Genomic DNA, 16,876 nt, shown 5'->3' with positions numbered 1-16,876 from the left:
AATCTTGCAATAATATTGAAAGAAAGATGCCAGAGACAAAGGAATACCAACTAGTGATTCCCCTTTATAAAAAGTACCAAAAAAGGTAAAACTGGACTTTCTTGTTAGAATTCAGGATAGGCGTTGTTGAAAGGTGAGGAGGGGAAGGGTGGGTGTCTGGAAAGGTTCTAAGGGATGGCGTCTGGGATCCAGATAATACTCCTTTACTTTACTGGGATGTGGGCTACATGTGTGTGTTTGCAAAGATTGGTCGATCTCCATACTTAAATATACATTTTTTCTGTTTGTATATTATATATTTCAATTAAAAATGGAGAAAATTGACAGCATTTTAAAAATCAAGTAAAAGAGGATAAGGACTGGGTTGTTTTAAAATTCCAAATACTCTGCATTGATTTTGCTGCCTGTTTCTTTTATCTCTTTGAAATAACTGAAGAGCCATTACTCCTGGTCACTTTAGAAGTTACAATGAAATATAAAAATATCTTGGCTAGTATGAGACTGTTAATGGCTTGAAATTTTATTTTCCAAAATGAGTGGAAAAAAATTGGGAAATTATGCAAATTAGTGCCATATCGCCGGCATTGCTCTTGTTCTTAATACTCTTTTTCTGCTACTGGCTGATTGCATTCCCCAGGTTGAGTAAGTTGTTTTTCCATGTACTTGCAAAGTGGGACTTTGTTGTACTTCTTTTTGTCTGATGGACCAGCTCTCTCACTGTGGTACAACCCTCCAGCCCTTGGCAGGTAATCACCTCCATAGGAGGTTGCTTCAAGGATTGAATCTTTGGTCATTTTAGGTTTCTTTTACTACTGGTCCTCAGTCATGCTGTATCCCTGAAACAAGGGATCCTCAGTACCCATTGCTGAGTTTGTGATTCAGTAGGCTGAAAACTGAGGAACTCTCCCATCAGTATTCATGCAGACATCAAGTCCTTGAGATCCTGGAGACATTTTTAGCTTTCTTATGTACCTTTGACCTAAGCTACCTCTGTGAGCCTGTTAGCAAGAATCTTTCACACACTGGAGAATTGGTCTGCATTCTTGACTTTTACTTGGTGAGGACTGCGACACTTTTTTTTCTATATAGTTACACTTAGCTGGAAAAAAATCACCCTTTTTACCTGTGTGCAATGATCTTTTGAGTTTAATATTGTGATGTATCACTGAAATTCAGCTACCAAAATGTCACCACCCTCTGTCCCCCAACCTTCTTTCCCTCCTGCCCGCCCTTTAAATTTTTTTTTTTTTTGCCTGTTGGGTTTAGGAAGCAGAGAAGGGAATCTGGAAAAAATTTCCTTTCATTAGAAATGTTGGCCAGAAGCCATTGGAAAGTGCACAATGCACTTCTTCCATATGTTGTCAGCTTTTAAGAATGTGTTTGAAGACATTTTTTTTTTTTTTTTCTGTTGGCTGCTGCTTATGGGTCTGTGATGATGGTGGCATATGTGTGCTCTGCTGGTCTTATTTTCAAAATCAAGTTGGTCTCTGATTTTATGGACATTCAAAATGTTTCATAAGCACTACAAACAGGGTCATTTTATGACAAAGTAGAGGAAGAGCTGCGTGCACAGTGAGTATAATAATACTGTGTGTGTACAGTGTATGTGCCATTGTGGTGGGCATTTTATGTAAATAATATTTTTCAGTCTTAAAAAAAAAAAAGCCCAAGGATGCCTGGGTAGCTCAGTGGTTGAGTGTCTGCCTTTGGCTTGGGTCGTGATCCTGGGGTGCTAGGATTGAGTCCCGCATTGGGCGCCCCTCGGGGCACCTGCTTCTCTCTCTGCCTATGTCTCTGTGTCTCTCATGAAAGAATAAATGAAATCTTTTCAAAAAAACACAAAACCCCCCACAACCCCGCTCCTTAAAACCCAAATGGCTTCTCTCATCCCCTGTTTTCAGAAGAGGAAAACTTAAGCATACAGAAGTTCCATAGCTTGCATAAAGTCACACAGGATTTAATTCTAATTCAATTCTATCAATTCAAAGAGAAGAGTCACACTCTTCTTAGTTAAAGGACATCATTTTCCTGAGTGTCATAGCTGTGATTTAACATTTTTCTTAAAAAATTGAAAAAGCATAGAAAAGGTCAAAAGTAACCTGAATTAGAGATCAAAAACTAAAAAAATTGTTTTAAATAAAATAAAAAATATTTTAAAAATCAATTAAAAACTCCAGAATTGTGTTATACTGTGTCTTTGTTTAAATCAGTTAATTTCTGCCTCCAGTTCCCTTGTATACAATGTTGCAGGTTGTTTATTTGTTTATTGCTGAACTTTGGAGAGTAAAACTTGCGGAGAGTACAGTATCACAAAATTAGAAAGGATGTCTAAATAAAAGCTGGTGATCATGCCCCCTGCTCAGTGTAGTTGATGCCAAATTATTGTTCTGAAGATGTCAGACTCAGACAAAATTAAATGTTGGTTATTTTGAGAAAAGACATTTGGATTTAGCAGATGAGGTAACTCTTTGCTTGTTTAATAATAGTGTAACGGAGAAAGAGCGAAAGAAGAAGCCATCACACATTTTGAAAAGCTCTTTGAAATTCTAGAAGAGAGGAAATCATCTGTTTTGAAGGCAATTGATGCTTCTAAGAAACTAAGATTAGACAAATTTCAGACTCAAGTGGAAGAGTATCAGGGGCTTCTAGAGAACAATGGGCTTGTGGGCTATGCCCAAGAAGTGCTGAAGGAGACAGATCAGTCCTGTTTTGTGCAGACAGCAAAACAACTCCACCTCAGGTATGTTGCTTTGGATTTAGAATCTCCATGGCAATGTCATTAAATACTCTGTTTCATCCCAAACTCTCAGGGGTTCCTAAGGCTGCACTCTATGCGCACACCTGCTGCACACTTAACCTGCATGTGAAGAGCAAAGTGTTTTGTTTTGTTTTAATCACATTGCAGATGTTTAGTCTGATTGGCCTTTTAACGAGTTATTTTTATATAAACTGTATCTGTCTGCAGAATACAGAAAGCTACGGAATCTTTGAAGAGCTTTAGACCTGCTGCTCAGACTTCTTTTGAAGACTATGTTGTTAATACATCTAAACAAACAGAACTTCTTGGAGAATTGTCTTTCTTCTCTAGTGGTAAGTTTGAGATGACTGCAAAAGCTTGCTCTTGTAATTTGGGTTCTCGTGATGTGGGATAAACACATGCTTCGGTTTGACAGTACGAAAGACCGTGTTTTTATGCACAGAAAGTATATTGTGTTGGCTTGTGTGGTTTTTAAACACTGTCTAAATGGCATCACGTTGCATGTGCATCCCTTTTGTGAATTGTTCAAAAAATGAAGTTGAAGATATTTGTTACTACACGGAGTTCTGGTCTATATTTTAGCTGTTCATTGTATTTCGGTATAGAAATCGTTTCCTTCCCGAGAGACCATTCGTTTCTCTTCTTTCTCCTTTGTAAACAACTGCTGTGTTGAGCATCTTCATCAGTGTTACTTTCTGCACATGTTCGTGAGTTTCTCTAGGGCGGAAACCTAGAAATGATGTCTCCAGGCTAAAACTGACTCTGAGATGTGTGTTTACCTGTGTTAGTTTGTTAGTGCTGCCGAAACAAAATTCCACAGACGGCATGCCTTAAACAACAGAAGTGTTGGCAGGCTGGTGTCTCCTGAGGCCTCTCTCCTTGACTTGCCGATGGCCACCTTCCAGAGCCTTCACATGGTCTTCTGAAATTTCTATTCCTGAGGATATCAGTCATATTAGTCATGGTGGGATTAGGGCCCATCTTTGTGACTTAATTTTAACTTAATTACCTCTAAAGACTTATTTCTCCAAATAAAGTCACATTCTGAGGTCCTGGGGATTAGAACCCCAGCATATGAATTTTGGGTCCATAGCACTCACTTATGCTTGTGTTTTGCTGTTCCCCAGCAGGGAGGTCTTCCTTTACTTTTTCCCTTCTCACCCTGTTCATATCTTCCTCCAATTTCTCTTATGGTGGATAATTAATAGTCCTTAGAATAGTATAGAGTTTGATGACTGTAGAGGTATCAATGTGTAGATTTGTACAGTCACCTGGAGGAAATTTGTCCCGTTAAAAGTTAAAAATTCTTGGGGCACTTGGGGTTTAGTTAGAGTGTTTTGATCTTAGCTCTTGATCTCAGAATTGTGACTTCAAGCCCCACATTGGGCTCCATGCTGGGAGTGGAGCCTACTTTAAAAAAAGGGGGGAAAGAAAGTTTTAAAGCTAAAAACTCTAAAGGATTATTATTATGACTGACTTTCTTTCGAATCTATACCTGAATCTTCTTGCAGATATGTGCTTATCTTTTTTTTTTCTTAAGATTTATTTTAGAGAGCACACAAATGAGGGGGAGAGGCAGAGGGGGAAGGAGAGAGAGAGAGAATCCTCAAGCAGACTCCTCACTGAGTGAGGAGCCTGACATGTGGATGGATCCCAGGACCCTGAGATCATGACCTGAGCTGAAATCAAGAGCCAGTTGCTTAACTGACTGAGCCCACTAGGCACCCCTGGATATGTGCTTGTCTTGTTTATTATGACAATCTTGTTTTCCCATATCTGTACTTGTTACTCTTTCAAATGCTGATTCTTCTTCATGTAATGTAAACTTGAATTGTTTTCCATATACAAGCCAGTTTATTTAGGAGTACAAGGTCCTATCTCCCCTGGGCGGGGGGGGGGGATCCCAAAAACAGTCCTTGGAAGGATGATGGTGAAGGTTGATCTTGGGTTAGACCAGTGTCTAACCAAAAGAACCAGCAGAGTGGATGGATGAGGATGAAAAGTAGTTACCCAGCTTCTGACTGATGGATGGTCTCGTTGTTTTCCTGCATGCACATTTTTTAGTAAGCTATGTTTCAAAAAAAAGAAAAGAAAGGGGTGTGGGGTGGAGTATACAAGTCATGTTATTTTTTAACTAGCTTTCCCCCTCCCCCACCAAATATATTTTGAATGACTTTCCAGATCTCATTATAGCTGTAGAACATTCAGTTGCATGAATGTACCATATCCAGACATGCTTCTCTTTTGCTTATATATGTCTGGGGGAGGCCAGAGGGAGACTTTTATTTTCATTTCATAGAATCTCTCATTTGATATAAATATGTGTTATGTGTGTGTGACTTTTATAGCTTGTCCCAAGCAGTTAAGCTTATTGGAATTTCTTCTATGGAAGGGATTATGCATATGCACAAAGCTTCAGCTGCGATACTTTTTGTATTGTATTTTTCATGAAAAAAAAAAAACTAGAAACATATTTCTGAAAATTGTTAAAATGTTGATATAGCCATGGAGCATAATGCCATTGGGAGAAAAGAACTGGCAGGATCTGTATAAAATTATTGTAGTGATTATCTTCAGGTTACTTAAAGTGTGTTTTATGAAGTTTCTGATTTTCTTACAAAAAAATATTATGTATCATGTTTATGCCAAGAAAAATTCATTAAATTGCTTTACAACTCTTTGAAGAAAATATGAAAGTTGTGTATAATGTTTCACTGAACTTTGTTATACTCACCAAACTTAGATTAAAAAATATTTATTATAGGACACAGATTAAAAATGTCAAGTCTGGTGCTGTTAGTAAGTGGAAGTTAAAGGCAAATGCTTAAAAACTTTAATTTATGGTGTTTCAGAATTAATATAACATGTAAAGCTGAAACTGAATCTTTTTTTGTCTTTTCATCCTTCACCCTTTCAGTTATCAACCTAAATATATCTTTAAAAATCCTTATTGCTTATTGTTTGTCATTGTAAATTTTGTGGGAGGAGTACTTGCCTTGAGATCTGTTCTTTTAACAAATTCTAAGTGTGGAATATAGTGTTGTTGACTGAGTACTGAAATCTCTAAAGTTTATTTGTCTTGCTTGACTGATACTTTATGCCTCCTGATTAATTCCTGCCCATTTCTCCCTCACCCCAGCCCCTGGCAGCCAGCATTCCAGTCTTTGATTTTGTGAATCCAGCTCTTTTAGATTCCTCATGGAGTGGCATCATGCAGTTAGTATTATGTCTCTCAATGTCTGGCTTATTTCAGTTTGCAGGTCCACAAGATCCATCCATGCTGTTGTACATCGCCAGAATTACTCTTTCTCTGATACATAGTATTGCAAATTTGGAAAACACTTGGACAGTACAGAAATGACTGAAGTATTGTCAGTACCTCGTTTTTATTGATGAATGTCCAGATTCCAATATGTATCGATATTTTAACATTTTTTGTTTCTTAACACTTTCAGGCATAGACGTGCCAGAGATCAACGAGGAACAGAGCAAAGTTTATAACAATGCTCTGATAAATTGGTACCATCCAGAAAAGGATAAAGCTGATAGCTATGTCCTCGAATATCGGAAGATTAACAGAGATGAAGAAATGCTGTCTTGGAACGAGATAGAAGTGTGTGGCACCAGTAAAGTCATTTCAGATCTGGAAAGCAATTGTAACTATGCTTTCAGAGTAAGAGCCTACAAGGGTTCAATCTGCAGTCCTTGCAGCAGGGAGCTGATTCTTCATACTCCACCAGCTCCAGGTATTGCGAATACTGGGAATCAAAATGCCAGAGAGTTGGAAGGACCTTGATAAAAAAATAACCTAGCCAGTGCCTCTGGATAGACCTGCGTTGAAAAACCAGCTCTTGTGTGTTAAAAAAAAAAAAAAATCTAGAAAATAGATTGCATCCTCAGCAAGGATTTAGAAATAGACCGAATACATGAATTTCACCAGACAGGCTGGGAACAGGATTCGAGTTTGGCCTGACCTCAGATAATAGAAAAACATGAAGTCATTTGACTGAGCGGGGCTATTAATTTGAGATTAAAATAGCATCAGTGCCACCTTACAAGTTTAAATAGTATAATTCCATATTTCTGATAAGCTGATAGAAAGCTATAACCGAGACCCTGGTAGATTTGTAGAAAAATTACTGTTCTAATATGAAACACTATTTCATATTTCACTTAACCTCCTTCTGACCTGTCCGGATTTTCTATCTCTGCGATTCCCGGCCCGTGGGGGTGAAGGGCATCTATGAGAACCACGTGGTAGCTGTGCCTCCCACACTTAGAGTCCCCACACCCACCCACTTCCCCTGCCTTCCGAGTCAGAAACCACTGCTGTTCCTTACAGAGCGCCTGTGGGTTTTTTTTTTTTTTTTTTTTTTTTTCCGCCTGTGGGTTTTTATAGAATGAGAATCGCCAGGTGGGTGGCTCTCCGCAGGGTCTCCATAGACAAAGGACACGCAAAACCAAGGCTGTGCTTGTTCTGCTTTAGCAGGAAGACACCGTGGCCTGTTGTCACTGCCTGCCAGGTGCTTCCAGTTGGATCTGAGACTATTGCCCCTGCCTGGGTTTAGTGGCTTTATGTGCCGTCTTTTGTACACTCTTGTCTTTCCTTCCCCTTTTGTCCATAGCAGACTGACCACTACTTGTTTTTCATGCACGTTGTGGCCAATTTAAAAAAAAAAGAGAATACAGATACAAATTAGGGGTGGCTAAAATTGTCTTCCTTCAATTTGAATAAAATCCAGTAGAGTCTGAGGATGGATTTGCAAATATTAAATGAATTTGCCTTTTATCATCTATTCAGTTTCCCCTTTCTTTTCTCAGCTCTCTGACTGAAAGTGGAATTAAAAAAAACCTGGAAGTAGCTGCTGTTTTAAATAGTGATGTGGAAGGGGAAGCAAGAAAGGACATGTTCAAAGTTGTCTTTTTTTTTAATTTAATATTTTATTTTTAAGGAATCTCCACACCCACTGTGGGGCTCAGACTCACAACCTTGAGATCAAGAGTTGCATGCTCCACTGACTGAGCCAGTCGGGTGCCCCCAAAGTTGATTAGCTTTTCTCTGAGAGGAGCTGTGTGAATTGGGAGACCATTAAAATATATTTTGCCAGGTGCCTGGGTGGCTCCGTTGGTTAAGCATCTGCCTTCAGCTCAGGTCATGATCCCGGGGCCCTGGGGTCGAGTCCTGCGTCTGACTCTGCTCAGTGAGGAGCCTGCTTCTCCCTCTCCCTCTGTCCCTCCCCTCTATTTGTGCATGTGCGCACATTCTCTATCAAATAAAAAAATAAAATCTTAAAAAAAAAAAATTTGCAAATGGGGAGGCTTGAGATTGGAAGCAGGAATTATTATGGCAGGACAGCAGACATTACCAGGAAGAATGGTCAGCCTACGTATGGAGAATGACTTTAGCTTGCTTTATAGACTTTTTTTTTTAAATTATGATACAGTTAAAAATTACCATTTTGACCATTTTTAAGAGTACAGGTCTGTGACATTAAGTACATCCACAGTGTTGTAGAGCCACCACCACTCACATCTCTAGAATGTCTTCATTTTTTCCAGATGAAACTCTGTGCCCAGTAAACACAAACTCCCCATCCCTCCTCTCCATAGAGCCTGGGAGCCTCTTTTCTACTTTCTGTCTTTATGAGTTGCCTGTACCTCATAGAAGTGGATTGATAATAATTCTTCATTGTCTGTACCTCATAGAAGTGGATCTAATAATCCTTCTGTGCCTGGCATATTTGGAGCTTCAACCATGTTGAAGCATGAACCAGAATTTCTTGCCTTTTTAGGCTGAATACTATTCTACTGTTTGGATTTATCTATTCATGTGTTGATGGACTTTTGAATTGTTTCCACTTTGGGGCTAACAGCCAATTGTCCTTGCTTAATGGATATGAGTTGATAGAGACTCAGGAGAGTGGCATTATGTCCAATCTGTGGTTGAAGAAATTGAAAGTTCTGTTAAACTCCATTTAAGGGGCGCCTGTGTGGCTTAGTGGGTTAAGTGTCTGCCTTTGGCTCAGGTCGTGATTCCCAGGGTCCTGGGGTCGAGCCCTGCATTGGACTCCCTCCTCACTGGGGCATCTTTTTCTCCCTCTCCCTCTGCTTGCCTCTTCCCCTGCTCATGCTCACTTTTTCTCTGTCAAGTAAATAAATAAAATCTTAAAAAAAAACTCCATTTAAATCCTTGAGCAGGAATTAAAACTCATCTCTCTAACCCCAAAACTTTTGCCTTTTTAAAATACCATGCACCATGTCTCATGTCTGCCATGTTGATGGATAAGGAAAAGCCTCTATCACAATTGCTCATGTTTTCCAAATTTATAAAATGTGGAATACATGTTTAGGAAAATGTATTGATAATTATGAAAATGTACAACCCCTCGTTTTAAGGAGAAAAGGGACAGATCCATTTGTAAAATATTTAGAAGAGATCTGTAACTGTTGCAAGGAACCACACTCATTGGTTTTCTCATATGCTTAAAATACTTCCTTCTGCCTTTTGATATTTCTGAGGACGTTCAGGTAGAGAGAATCTATTGGAAGTGATTTCCCAGTCAGGGATTTGGTTTGTCACAGTTTGTCGAGGGTATTGTGAAACATGCCTCTTCACAGCTTTTTCAGACATTTCTGGTTCAGAGCCCGATCGTGTTAACCACCAATTACAGAAATGCAATTACGTAGTGATCAGGCTAATTTTAAGGTCTCTTTACAGTTTTCAGTTTCCTCTTTGATGAGAAATGTGGCTATAATAATGAACACCTCTTGCTGAACCTGAAGAGAGACCGCGTGGAGAGCAGAGCCGGGTTTAATCTCCTGCTCGCTGCGGAGCGAATCCAAGTGGGTTATTACACAAGCTTGGACTATATCATTGGAGACGTTGGGATTACCAAGGGGAAGCACTTCTGGGCCTTCCGTGTGGAGCCGTATTCGTACCTGGTAAAAGCAGGAGTTGCTTCCAGTGATAAGCTACAGGAGTGGCTCCGGTCTCCCCGGGATGCAGTTAGTCCAAGGTAGGTTCTTGTACTGATCTAGAATTCGATGATTCTTTTTTTTTTTTCGATGATTCTTTTAAAAGTAAATATCTGGGATTGCCTTGGTGGCTCAGCAGTTGAGCGTCTGCTTTTGGCTCAGGGCGTGATCCCAGAGTCCTGAGATCTAGTCCCGTATGGGGCTCCTTGCATGGAGCCTGTTTCTCCTTGTCTCTCACAAATAAATAAATAAAATTTAAAAAATACAATAAAAGTAAATATCTGTGTTTAGCAAGACAGGAAATCCACTTGGGTTTACTTATTGCAGTTGGAGTGCATTCCTTAGAGTCAGGTGCTCTGGGCGTGCCAGGTTGGCTTACATTCCCACAGTGACTAATGAGACTTAGTGGTTAATTTCTGGTGCCATGACGAACTGAGCCTGTTTTGGATACCTCTTGACTGTGCCTTGCTGTTTTAAATTTTCAAAGTTTCTTGTATCAGTTACCTTAATTCTGTAATAAGAATTACTCACATGGATGGTGAAGTGCTTCTAGTTGCCATAGTTCAGAATTTTTTAAAGATTTTATCTATTTAATCATGAGAGGCACAGAGAGAGAGGCAGAGACACAGGCAGAGGGAAAAGCAGGCTCCCTGCGGGGAACCCAATGTGGGACTCGATCCTGGGACTCTAGGGTCATATCCTAAGCTGAAGGCAGAAGTTCAACCACTGAGCCATCCAGATGCCCCCGCATAGTTCAGAATTGATAAGAATTTGTTCTTGTGTTATGGGACACAATTTCTTTAAACGCCCCTGTAAGTACTTGATAAAATTGGGTCATGGTAAACAGGTTTCCACATCAAAGAATTCCAGTTTCTTAAGAGATTGGTTAATTTGACTGAGTTCATATGGTTTTGTTGTTTTAGATGGTATAAGGTCTACTGGCCCACGTAGATAATGTTTGACCCCTGGTGTGAACAGAATCCCCAGTTAATCATCTGAGTTGATAGAAAAAGCTTTTGGCACAAGTGTGAGAAATTGTAACCAGGACATGGTTAATTAAACATAGTACCACAGGCCTAGAATATTGATAGAATATTAGTATTAATAATGTTTTAAAGAGCTTGTAACATCGGAAATACCAGAAGTGAGAAAAAATATTAGAAGTGAGAAAACCCAATTAAAAGCATTGATTTAGGGACCCCTGGGTGGCGCAGCGGTTTGGCACCTGCCTTTGGCCCAGAGCGCGATCCTGGAGACCCGGGATCGAATCCCACGTCGGGCTCCCGGTGCATGGAGCCTGCTTCTCCCTCTGCCTGTGTCTCTGCCTCTCTCTCTCTCTCTCTCTGTGACTATCATAAATAAATAAAAATTAAAAAAAATAAAATAAAAATAAGATTAAAAAAATAAATAAAAGCATTGATTTAGTATAATTACAAATATATAAAAAGTAAACTATGCATAAGAAGAAAATGGAAGAACCTTTGTATCAAAAATTTATATAAGCTGCTACTGTTGTATGATATTGGGAAAGAAACCTTCCTGCTTGCTTACCTAGATCCATGTAGAAATCCCAATCCAGAAATAGGGTCTTTAGGACCATGAAATATGACTTTTTCTCCTGCATTGTTTTGTATTTCACTCTAAGTTGGTAATTCCTTGCATTAGGGCACACATTTAATTTAATCTGTGACAGTTCCCTTCAGTTTTCTCCCCCCATTTTATTATTATCTATTTTATTTTAAAGAATCTCTACTTCCAATGTGGGGCTTGAACTCATTACTCCAAGACCAACAGTCCAGTGCTCCACGGCCTGAGCCAGCCAGGCATCCCTCCCCTAGTTCATTTTTGATAGGCCAGAGTCTTGAATTATTTTATAGGTTTTTATTATTTTTCTTATCTGAATGTATATAGAGATGTTTTATGATATTTCATGACAGGAAATTTGGGGCTGAGTCTCTGGTATAATTTCTAAATGGCAATGCGTAGTCCAGATGTTTTTAATTGATTTGTGTTTTAATAGAGAGTTTTTGACACACAGTCTAATTTCAAAGCAATGTGTATTATCTCATGAAAATGCTTTGTGGATGACGACACAGCTAAGACTGCTTTGTGTATTGTGTTCTAGATATGAGCAAGACAGCGGCCATGACAGCGGAAGTGAAGATGCCTGCTTTGATTCTTCCCAGCCGTTCACTCTGGTCACCATAGGCATGAAGAAGTTTTTCATACCCAAGTCAGCCACTTCTGCCAATGAACCTGAGAATAGGGTTCTTCCCATGCCAACAAGTATAGGGATTTTCCTTGACTATGATAAAGGCAGAGTGGCTTTCTATGACATGGATCACATGAAATGCCTTTATGAGCGTCAGGTGGACTGTTCGCACACAATGTACCCAGCATTTGCATTAATGGGCAGTGGAGGAATTCAACTTGAGGAACCCATCACGGCAAAGTATCTAGAATACCAAGAGCACATGTAGATTAAGCATCTGATGTGACTTAGGGTGGAAGAGAGGAGCAGAATAATGCCTTGGTGTAACCTTCGTAACTAATTACATATCATCTAAGTAGTCTGTGACCACACTTGTTTGTGTGTGTGTTTCTTCTTAAATCAGAAACCCTAAACAGTTTTGCCTTTTCCGTGTCATTGTCCTGCCTTTCACAAGCCATGGGAGTCAAGACACTCTCCTGGTTGACTGTAACTGGATTGTCTTTCTTTTTTTTATGAACAGGAAATCTAATTTATTTATGTCAGCCATGTTGCTGATAGGCACATTTCTTTTTGAGGGCGGGGAAGGGATTCAAAAGTATTTATTATTATGTTTTTGTGTTGTGTTTGGTTTTTCATTTTGTATCATGTTTGTCTTTAAAAAAAGATATTTTTTAGATGCCTTATGGATAGAAATTAGTACTTAGCCTTGTGTCTTGCATATGTTTTTCATAGGAAAACAAGTTAGAGATAGGTAAAAAGACCAGAGAAACGGTAGTATATTTAAATGGAGAATTCTGTATTTTGAGGTGTATAACTGAGATTCAGAGTATATTCCCTGGGAAATGAATATTGTTTTTTTTTTCTTTTAAGACTACAAATTGTATTTTTAAGGATATTTTTAAGAGTTTCCTTAGCTGTGATGCCCATTCCTGCATGTGTAGTTGAACATGGTTTTGTTTTTGTTTTTGTTTTTGGCAGGAAACACAAAAGTTCTTGGCTAACACACAAAACTTCTCACTTCATTAAAATTTCTCTTCAGTTTTTCTTAGTGAAAATATCTGAGCTACTTACTCAATGAAAATACCAAATAATTTATTTTTCACAAATAGTAGTGAAGATACACTGATATTTGGCATAGTTGTTCTTTTGCTCTCTTATCGTGTCCTATGATTTTCATTTTTTGGCACCATTATTATATATCAGATTGTCCTGTTTTATGTTTACATGTTTGGAAAGTTCATGATATATCTTTAATGTCATTAAATTATTCTAAAATGTAGAGTAACTGGTCATTGGATGTTATTTTCTATGGTCCATTGGTAATAAGCTTTTGTAAAAGTAAGTAAAATACAAATCTAGTTGTTGAGGAATAATAACAAAAATCATAGGACTGTACCCTTTTAAAAGTTCTGATTTGCAGAATTAATATTTTAATTGAAATTTTACATTCATTTTTGAAAGGTGTCTTTAACTTAGATGGTTTTTATTTAGACTGCTCATTTTTTGGACATTAAAACGTTCAGAAACTAGACTTTTATATATCATAGCACTAATGATTTTGAAATGCTTTTGATCTGTTTTGATAGACCAACCAAAACCTCAGGCCTTATTTGGTTTCCTTATTTGTTTTTCATATGTATTTTTAAATGGAAATCTATTACTTAGGCTGGTAGCATCAAATTAGCTTTTCTTCCCCCAACTCAAGTAGGAAATACTGTGGTGAAGTTCAGTATTGAGTAGGCTTTGTTACTTTCCCACCAATGAATAGCACTTTATGACAGGCTGAACTAAACACATACACTGTGTTATGTGGGTGATTGTGCATTAAGGCTGCTAATGTCATGTGTGTGATAAAGTTTGAATCTCAAGCCTGTGTAAGCACATATCATGTAGACATTTGAAACATAAAGCTTTAATAGGAATAGGGAAGGCACGTAAAACATTGTATAGTTGTATAGAAATAATTCTCCTGGATTTCTTTCATTTTTAATAAAAATTGAAATACATGTAATTATTGAGCTGCATTCTGGGAATTCTCAGTATATTTATGTGGAAAATGGAAATAAAATCATTGATAAGACGTGTTCAGCTGAATATATTAACTTAGAGCTAAGATTTTACGTAAAATTATTTGGGGCATGTATTTAGCTCTAATTCTTGTCGAAGTGATCATTAGAAAAGCTTAACATGAAAATTCATTTACTTCAGCTAATTGATCAGATTGTCTCCTATTCCTTTTCTGCTCCGTAATCAGATTTTTGATCAGATGAGTTTTCCTTTAGGTCACATTCATACTCTTGGGCCTTTGGGCTCTGGTGGTTGTGTGTTGCAATTAAATGTTATTTGTGCTTGATGGGTCTTAATTTTTAGAAAAAATCAGCTCCAGGCTATTCCTGTGTTACTGTATAATAACTTAATTCTCATATTTGCAGTTGCTTTCTGGAGAGTAGTAGGAATCAGAGCTATCTCCGAGGCATTGAAAACACTCTAGGTCGTCATCTGATTAGACCCCAGGAGTGTGTCCCGTGTGGGAATATCACTGATCGTGGCATTGCTACAAAAAGTGGAGAACTGTTAAAGGCAAGAATACGCTGAAGAAATTGTTCTACAAGGCAGGTGTGCATTCCTTTTAAAGGATCTTCACGTGCTTATTGCAACTAACATCCTGAGAACTGACATTTTTCTGGGGACTCTCTTGCCTTTCATAAATAAACTTGAAGGAATTTAGTTAAGTTTGATTTGGAACCCAGTTCCTTTATTTACAAAAACTCCTGCTGTTTTGTGTGGTATACTGGATACAAGGTGAACAAGACTGCCCACCCAAGTTCCTGCTCTTAGGAGCTTCCTTTGGAGGAAGTGGAAAGTGCTAGAGAGTGTTGGAAGAATGGGCTCTGGTAGACTCTGGTTAGGGAAGCCCTTCTGAGGAGGCACTAGAAGTTTGACACCACTGGAAGGAGCTGGCTGTACAAAGAGCTGAGTGAAGCGTGTGCTGGGTAGAGAGAACAAGTTGCCTAAAAAGGCTTGGAGATGGCGAACTGGTCAGAGTTGGGGCAGGAAATAGCATTTGGCCTGGAGGGTTCAGTTGAAATATTAATGAGAGGGTTACTTAGAGATGTGAGCCACCTTGAAGAACAAGTAACGGTGAGGCCTTGGTAAGACTACCCACAGCCAGAAGCCATGACTGCCTCCAGAGCAAGGATGGCCAGGGGAGATCATGTTCCTAGATGTTGGGGGAGAAAGAGACATTAAGGAAGGCTTCCTTGCTGGGAGCTGGGCTCACTGTGGGAGGCAGCTAATCCCTGAGATGCATCGCCAGGATAAGGAGTCAGAAATCCCTTTGTTGGATCTGTTGGTGCTGCCTATTGACCAAATGCTACTGGAAGCCACTCAGCCAGGGCTCTCTAGGGATGCAGATGTGTGTGTGTGTGGGGGGGGGGGGGGGGGGGGGGGAGGGGACAGCTCATCCTCCTGGGGTGGAGAAGGGGGAAGCAGGCATCTGGTGGAGGTTCTAGGGGTAGCTTCAATAGAGAACAGCTGGTGCAATTGGGAAGGAGCTTGGTGTATTTGAAGGGGGCAAAAGGCTATTGGCCATTGTGCTGACTGCTTAAAGGTATTTACAATGTTCTGCAAACGCACATGGGTGGCTCGTGGTGGAGCATCTGCCTTCAGCTCAGGGTGTGATCCTGGGGTTCTGGGATTGAGTCCCACATGGGGCTCCCCACAGGGAGCCTGCTTCTCCCTCTGCCTATGTCTCTGCCTCTCTCTTTGTGTGTCTCGGAAGAAATTAAAATTTTTTTAAAAAAACACAGAAATGAAGACTTAGAAAACCATTACCTGGGAGATCTCTACATCATCCCTGAGTCACTTCTCCAGTTTTCTTCAGAAGCTCCACCTCCTGTCTTCTCTGGTAGGGACTGGTGGTGGTGGCAGGCCAGGTGGGCAGGAGAGGTTGGAGGAAGGGTAACTGGTAATGCAGCTGCAAGGAGCTGGGAAGTGGGAGCTGAGGTGTGGGAAAGGGGTTAACTACTCTGTATAGTAACCTTCAAACAGCCCATTGCCTCAACTTTGAGACTATCCAGAGTCCACTTTGTCCCCCGTCTTCTGTACCACCACCATTCTCATGTGATCCCTGTAATAGTACCTTCTCACCTGGTCTCCTCCCTCAGGCCATGTATTTTTTTTCTTTTAAAGATTCATTATTGAGAAGCATAGAAAGGCAGAGACATAGAGGGAGAAGCAGGCTCCTTGCAGGGAGCCTGATGTGGGACTCAATCCCAGGACCCCGGGATTACAACTTGGGCCAAAGGCAGATACTCAACAGCTGACACCCGGGCGTCCCTCTTAGGCCGTGTATTAGCTGGATAAATAAATCCTCCTAAGAAACCCTGAGACCTCTAGTCTTAACCAAAATGTTTTTTTGCTCTCACAAAATTAACTGTGTATCAGCAACCCTTTCCTCCCCTGGCAATGCAGGGGCAGGCTACCTTCACGCTGTGATGCCATCTAACATTGCTGGTTTACAGAGTTCTTAGAAACTGAAGACACTGGAAAGCCCCCAACAGCTACTAATGCCCCAGCACATCATTTGCATTCATGTTCCATTAGCTAGAACTAATTGCATGGTGCTAAAACCGGCAGGCATGGGAGTGAGAAGCTTGTTTCCTTCATTTTTTTTTTTTTTTATTTATTTATGATAGTCACAGAGAGAGAGAGAGAGAGAGGCAGAGACATAGGCAGAGGGAGAAGCAAGCTCCATGCACCTGGAGCCCGACGTGGGATTCGATCCCGGGTCTCCAGGATCACGACCTGGGCCAAAGGCAGGCGCCAAACCGCTGCGCCACCCAGGGATCCCCGCTTGTTTCCTTCAGATGCGCAGACAGGAGACCACCAGTTATGGGCGAGCACCAATCATGCGTCTCTCAAGCCAATGC

The 16,876-nt window shown here is 40.0% G+C and overlaps 1 protein-coding gene across 3 annotated transcripts in view; it reads left to right on the top strand.

Annotated features, from left to right (window-relative positions):
• Nucleotides 1-12,316, top strand: part of TRIM36 (tripartite motif containing 36) — a 44,715-nt gene extending 32,399 nt beyond the window's left edge. For all 3 annotated transcript variants that reach the window (XM_038551829.1, XM_038551830.1, XM_038551831.1), the window contains exons 6-10: nucleotides 2,487-2,740; nucleotides 2,966-3,090; nucleotides 6,214-6,504; nucleotides 9,477-9,774; nucleotides 11,859-12,316. In XM_038551829.1, the coding sequence (XP_038407757.1) occupies nucleotides 2,487-2,740; nucleotides 2,966-3,090; nucleotides 6,214-6,504; nucleotides 9,477-9,774; nucleotides 11,859-12,213 (1,323 nt within the window). In that variant the 3' untranslated portion in view covers nucleotides 12,214-12,316. The remainder of the gene's footprint in view (nucleotides 1-2,486; nucleotides 2,741-2,965; nucleotides 3,091-6,213; nucleotides 6,505-9,476; nucleotides 9,775-11,858) is intronic.
• The last annotated feature ends 4,560 nt before the right edge of the window (nucleotides 12,317-16,876 follow it).

Source organism: Canis lupus, chromosome 11, assembly GCF_011100685.1.
Source record: "Canis lupus familiaris isolate Mischka breed German Shepherd chromosome 11, alternate assembly UU_Cfam_GSD_1.0, whole genome shotgun sequence".
Classification (NCBI taxonomy): Eukaryota; Metazoa; Chordata; class Mammalia; order Carnivora; family Canidae; genus Canis; species Canis lupus.
The sequence above is the reverse complement of the archived record's forward strand: the minus strand, read 5'-3'. Positions and strand labels throughout refer to the sequence as shown.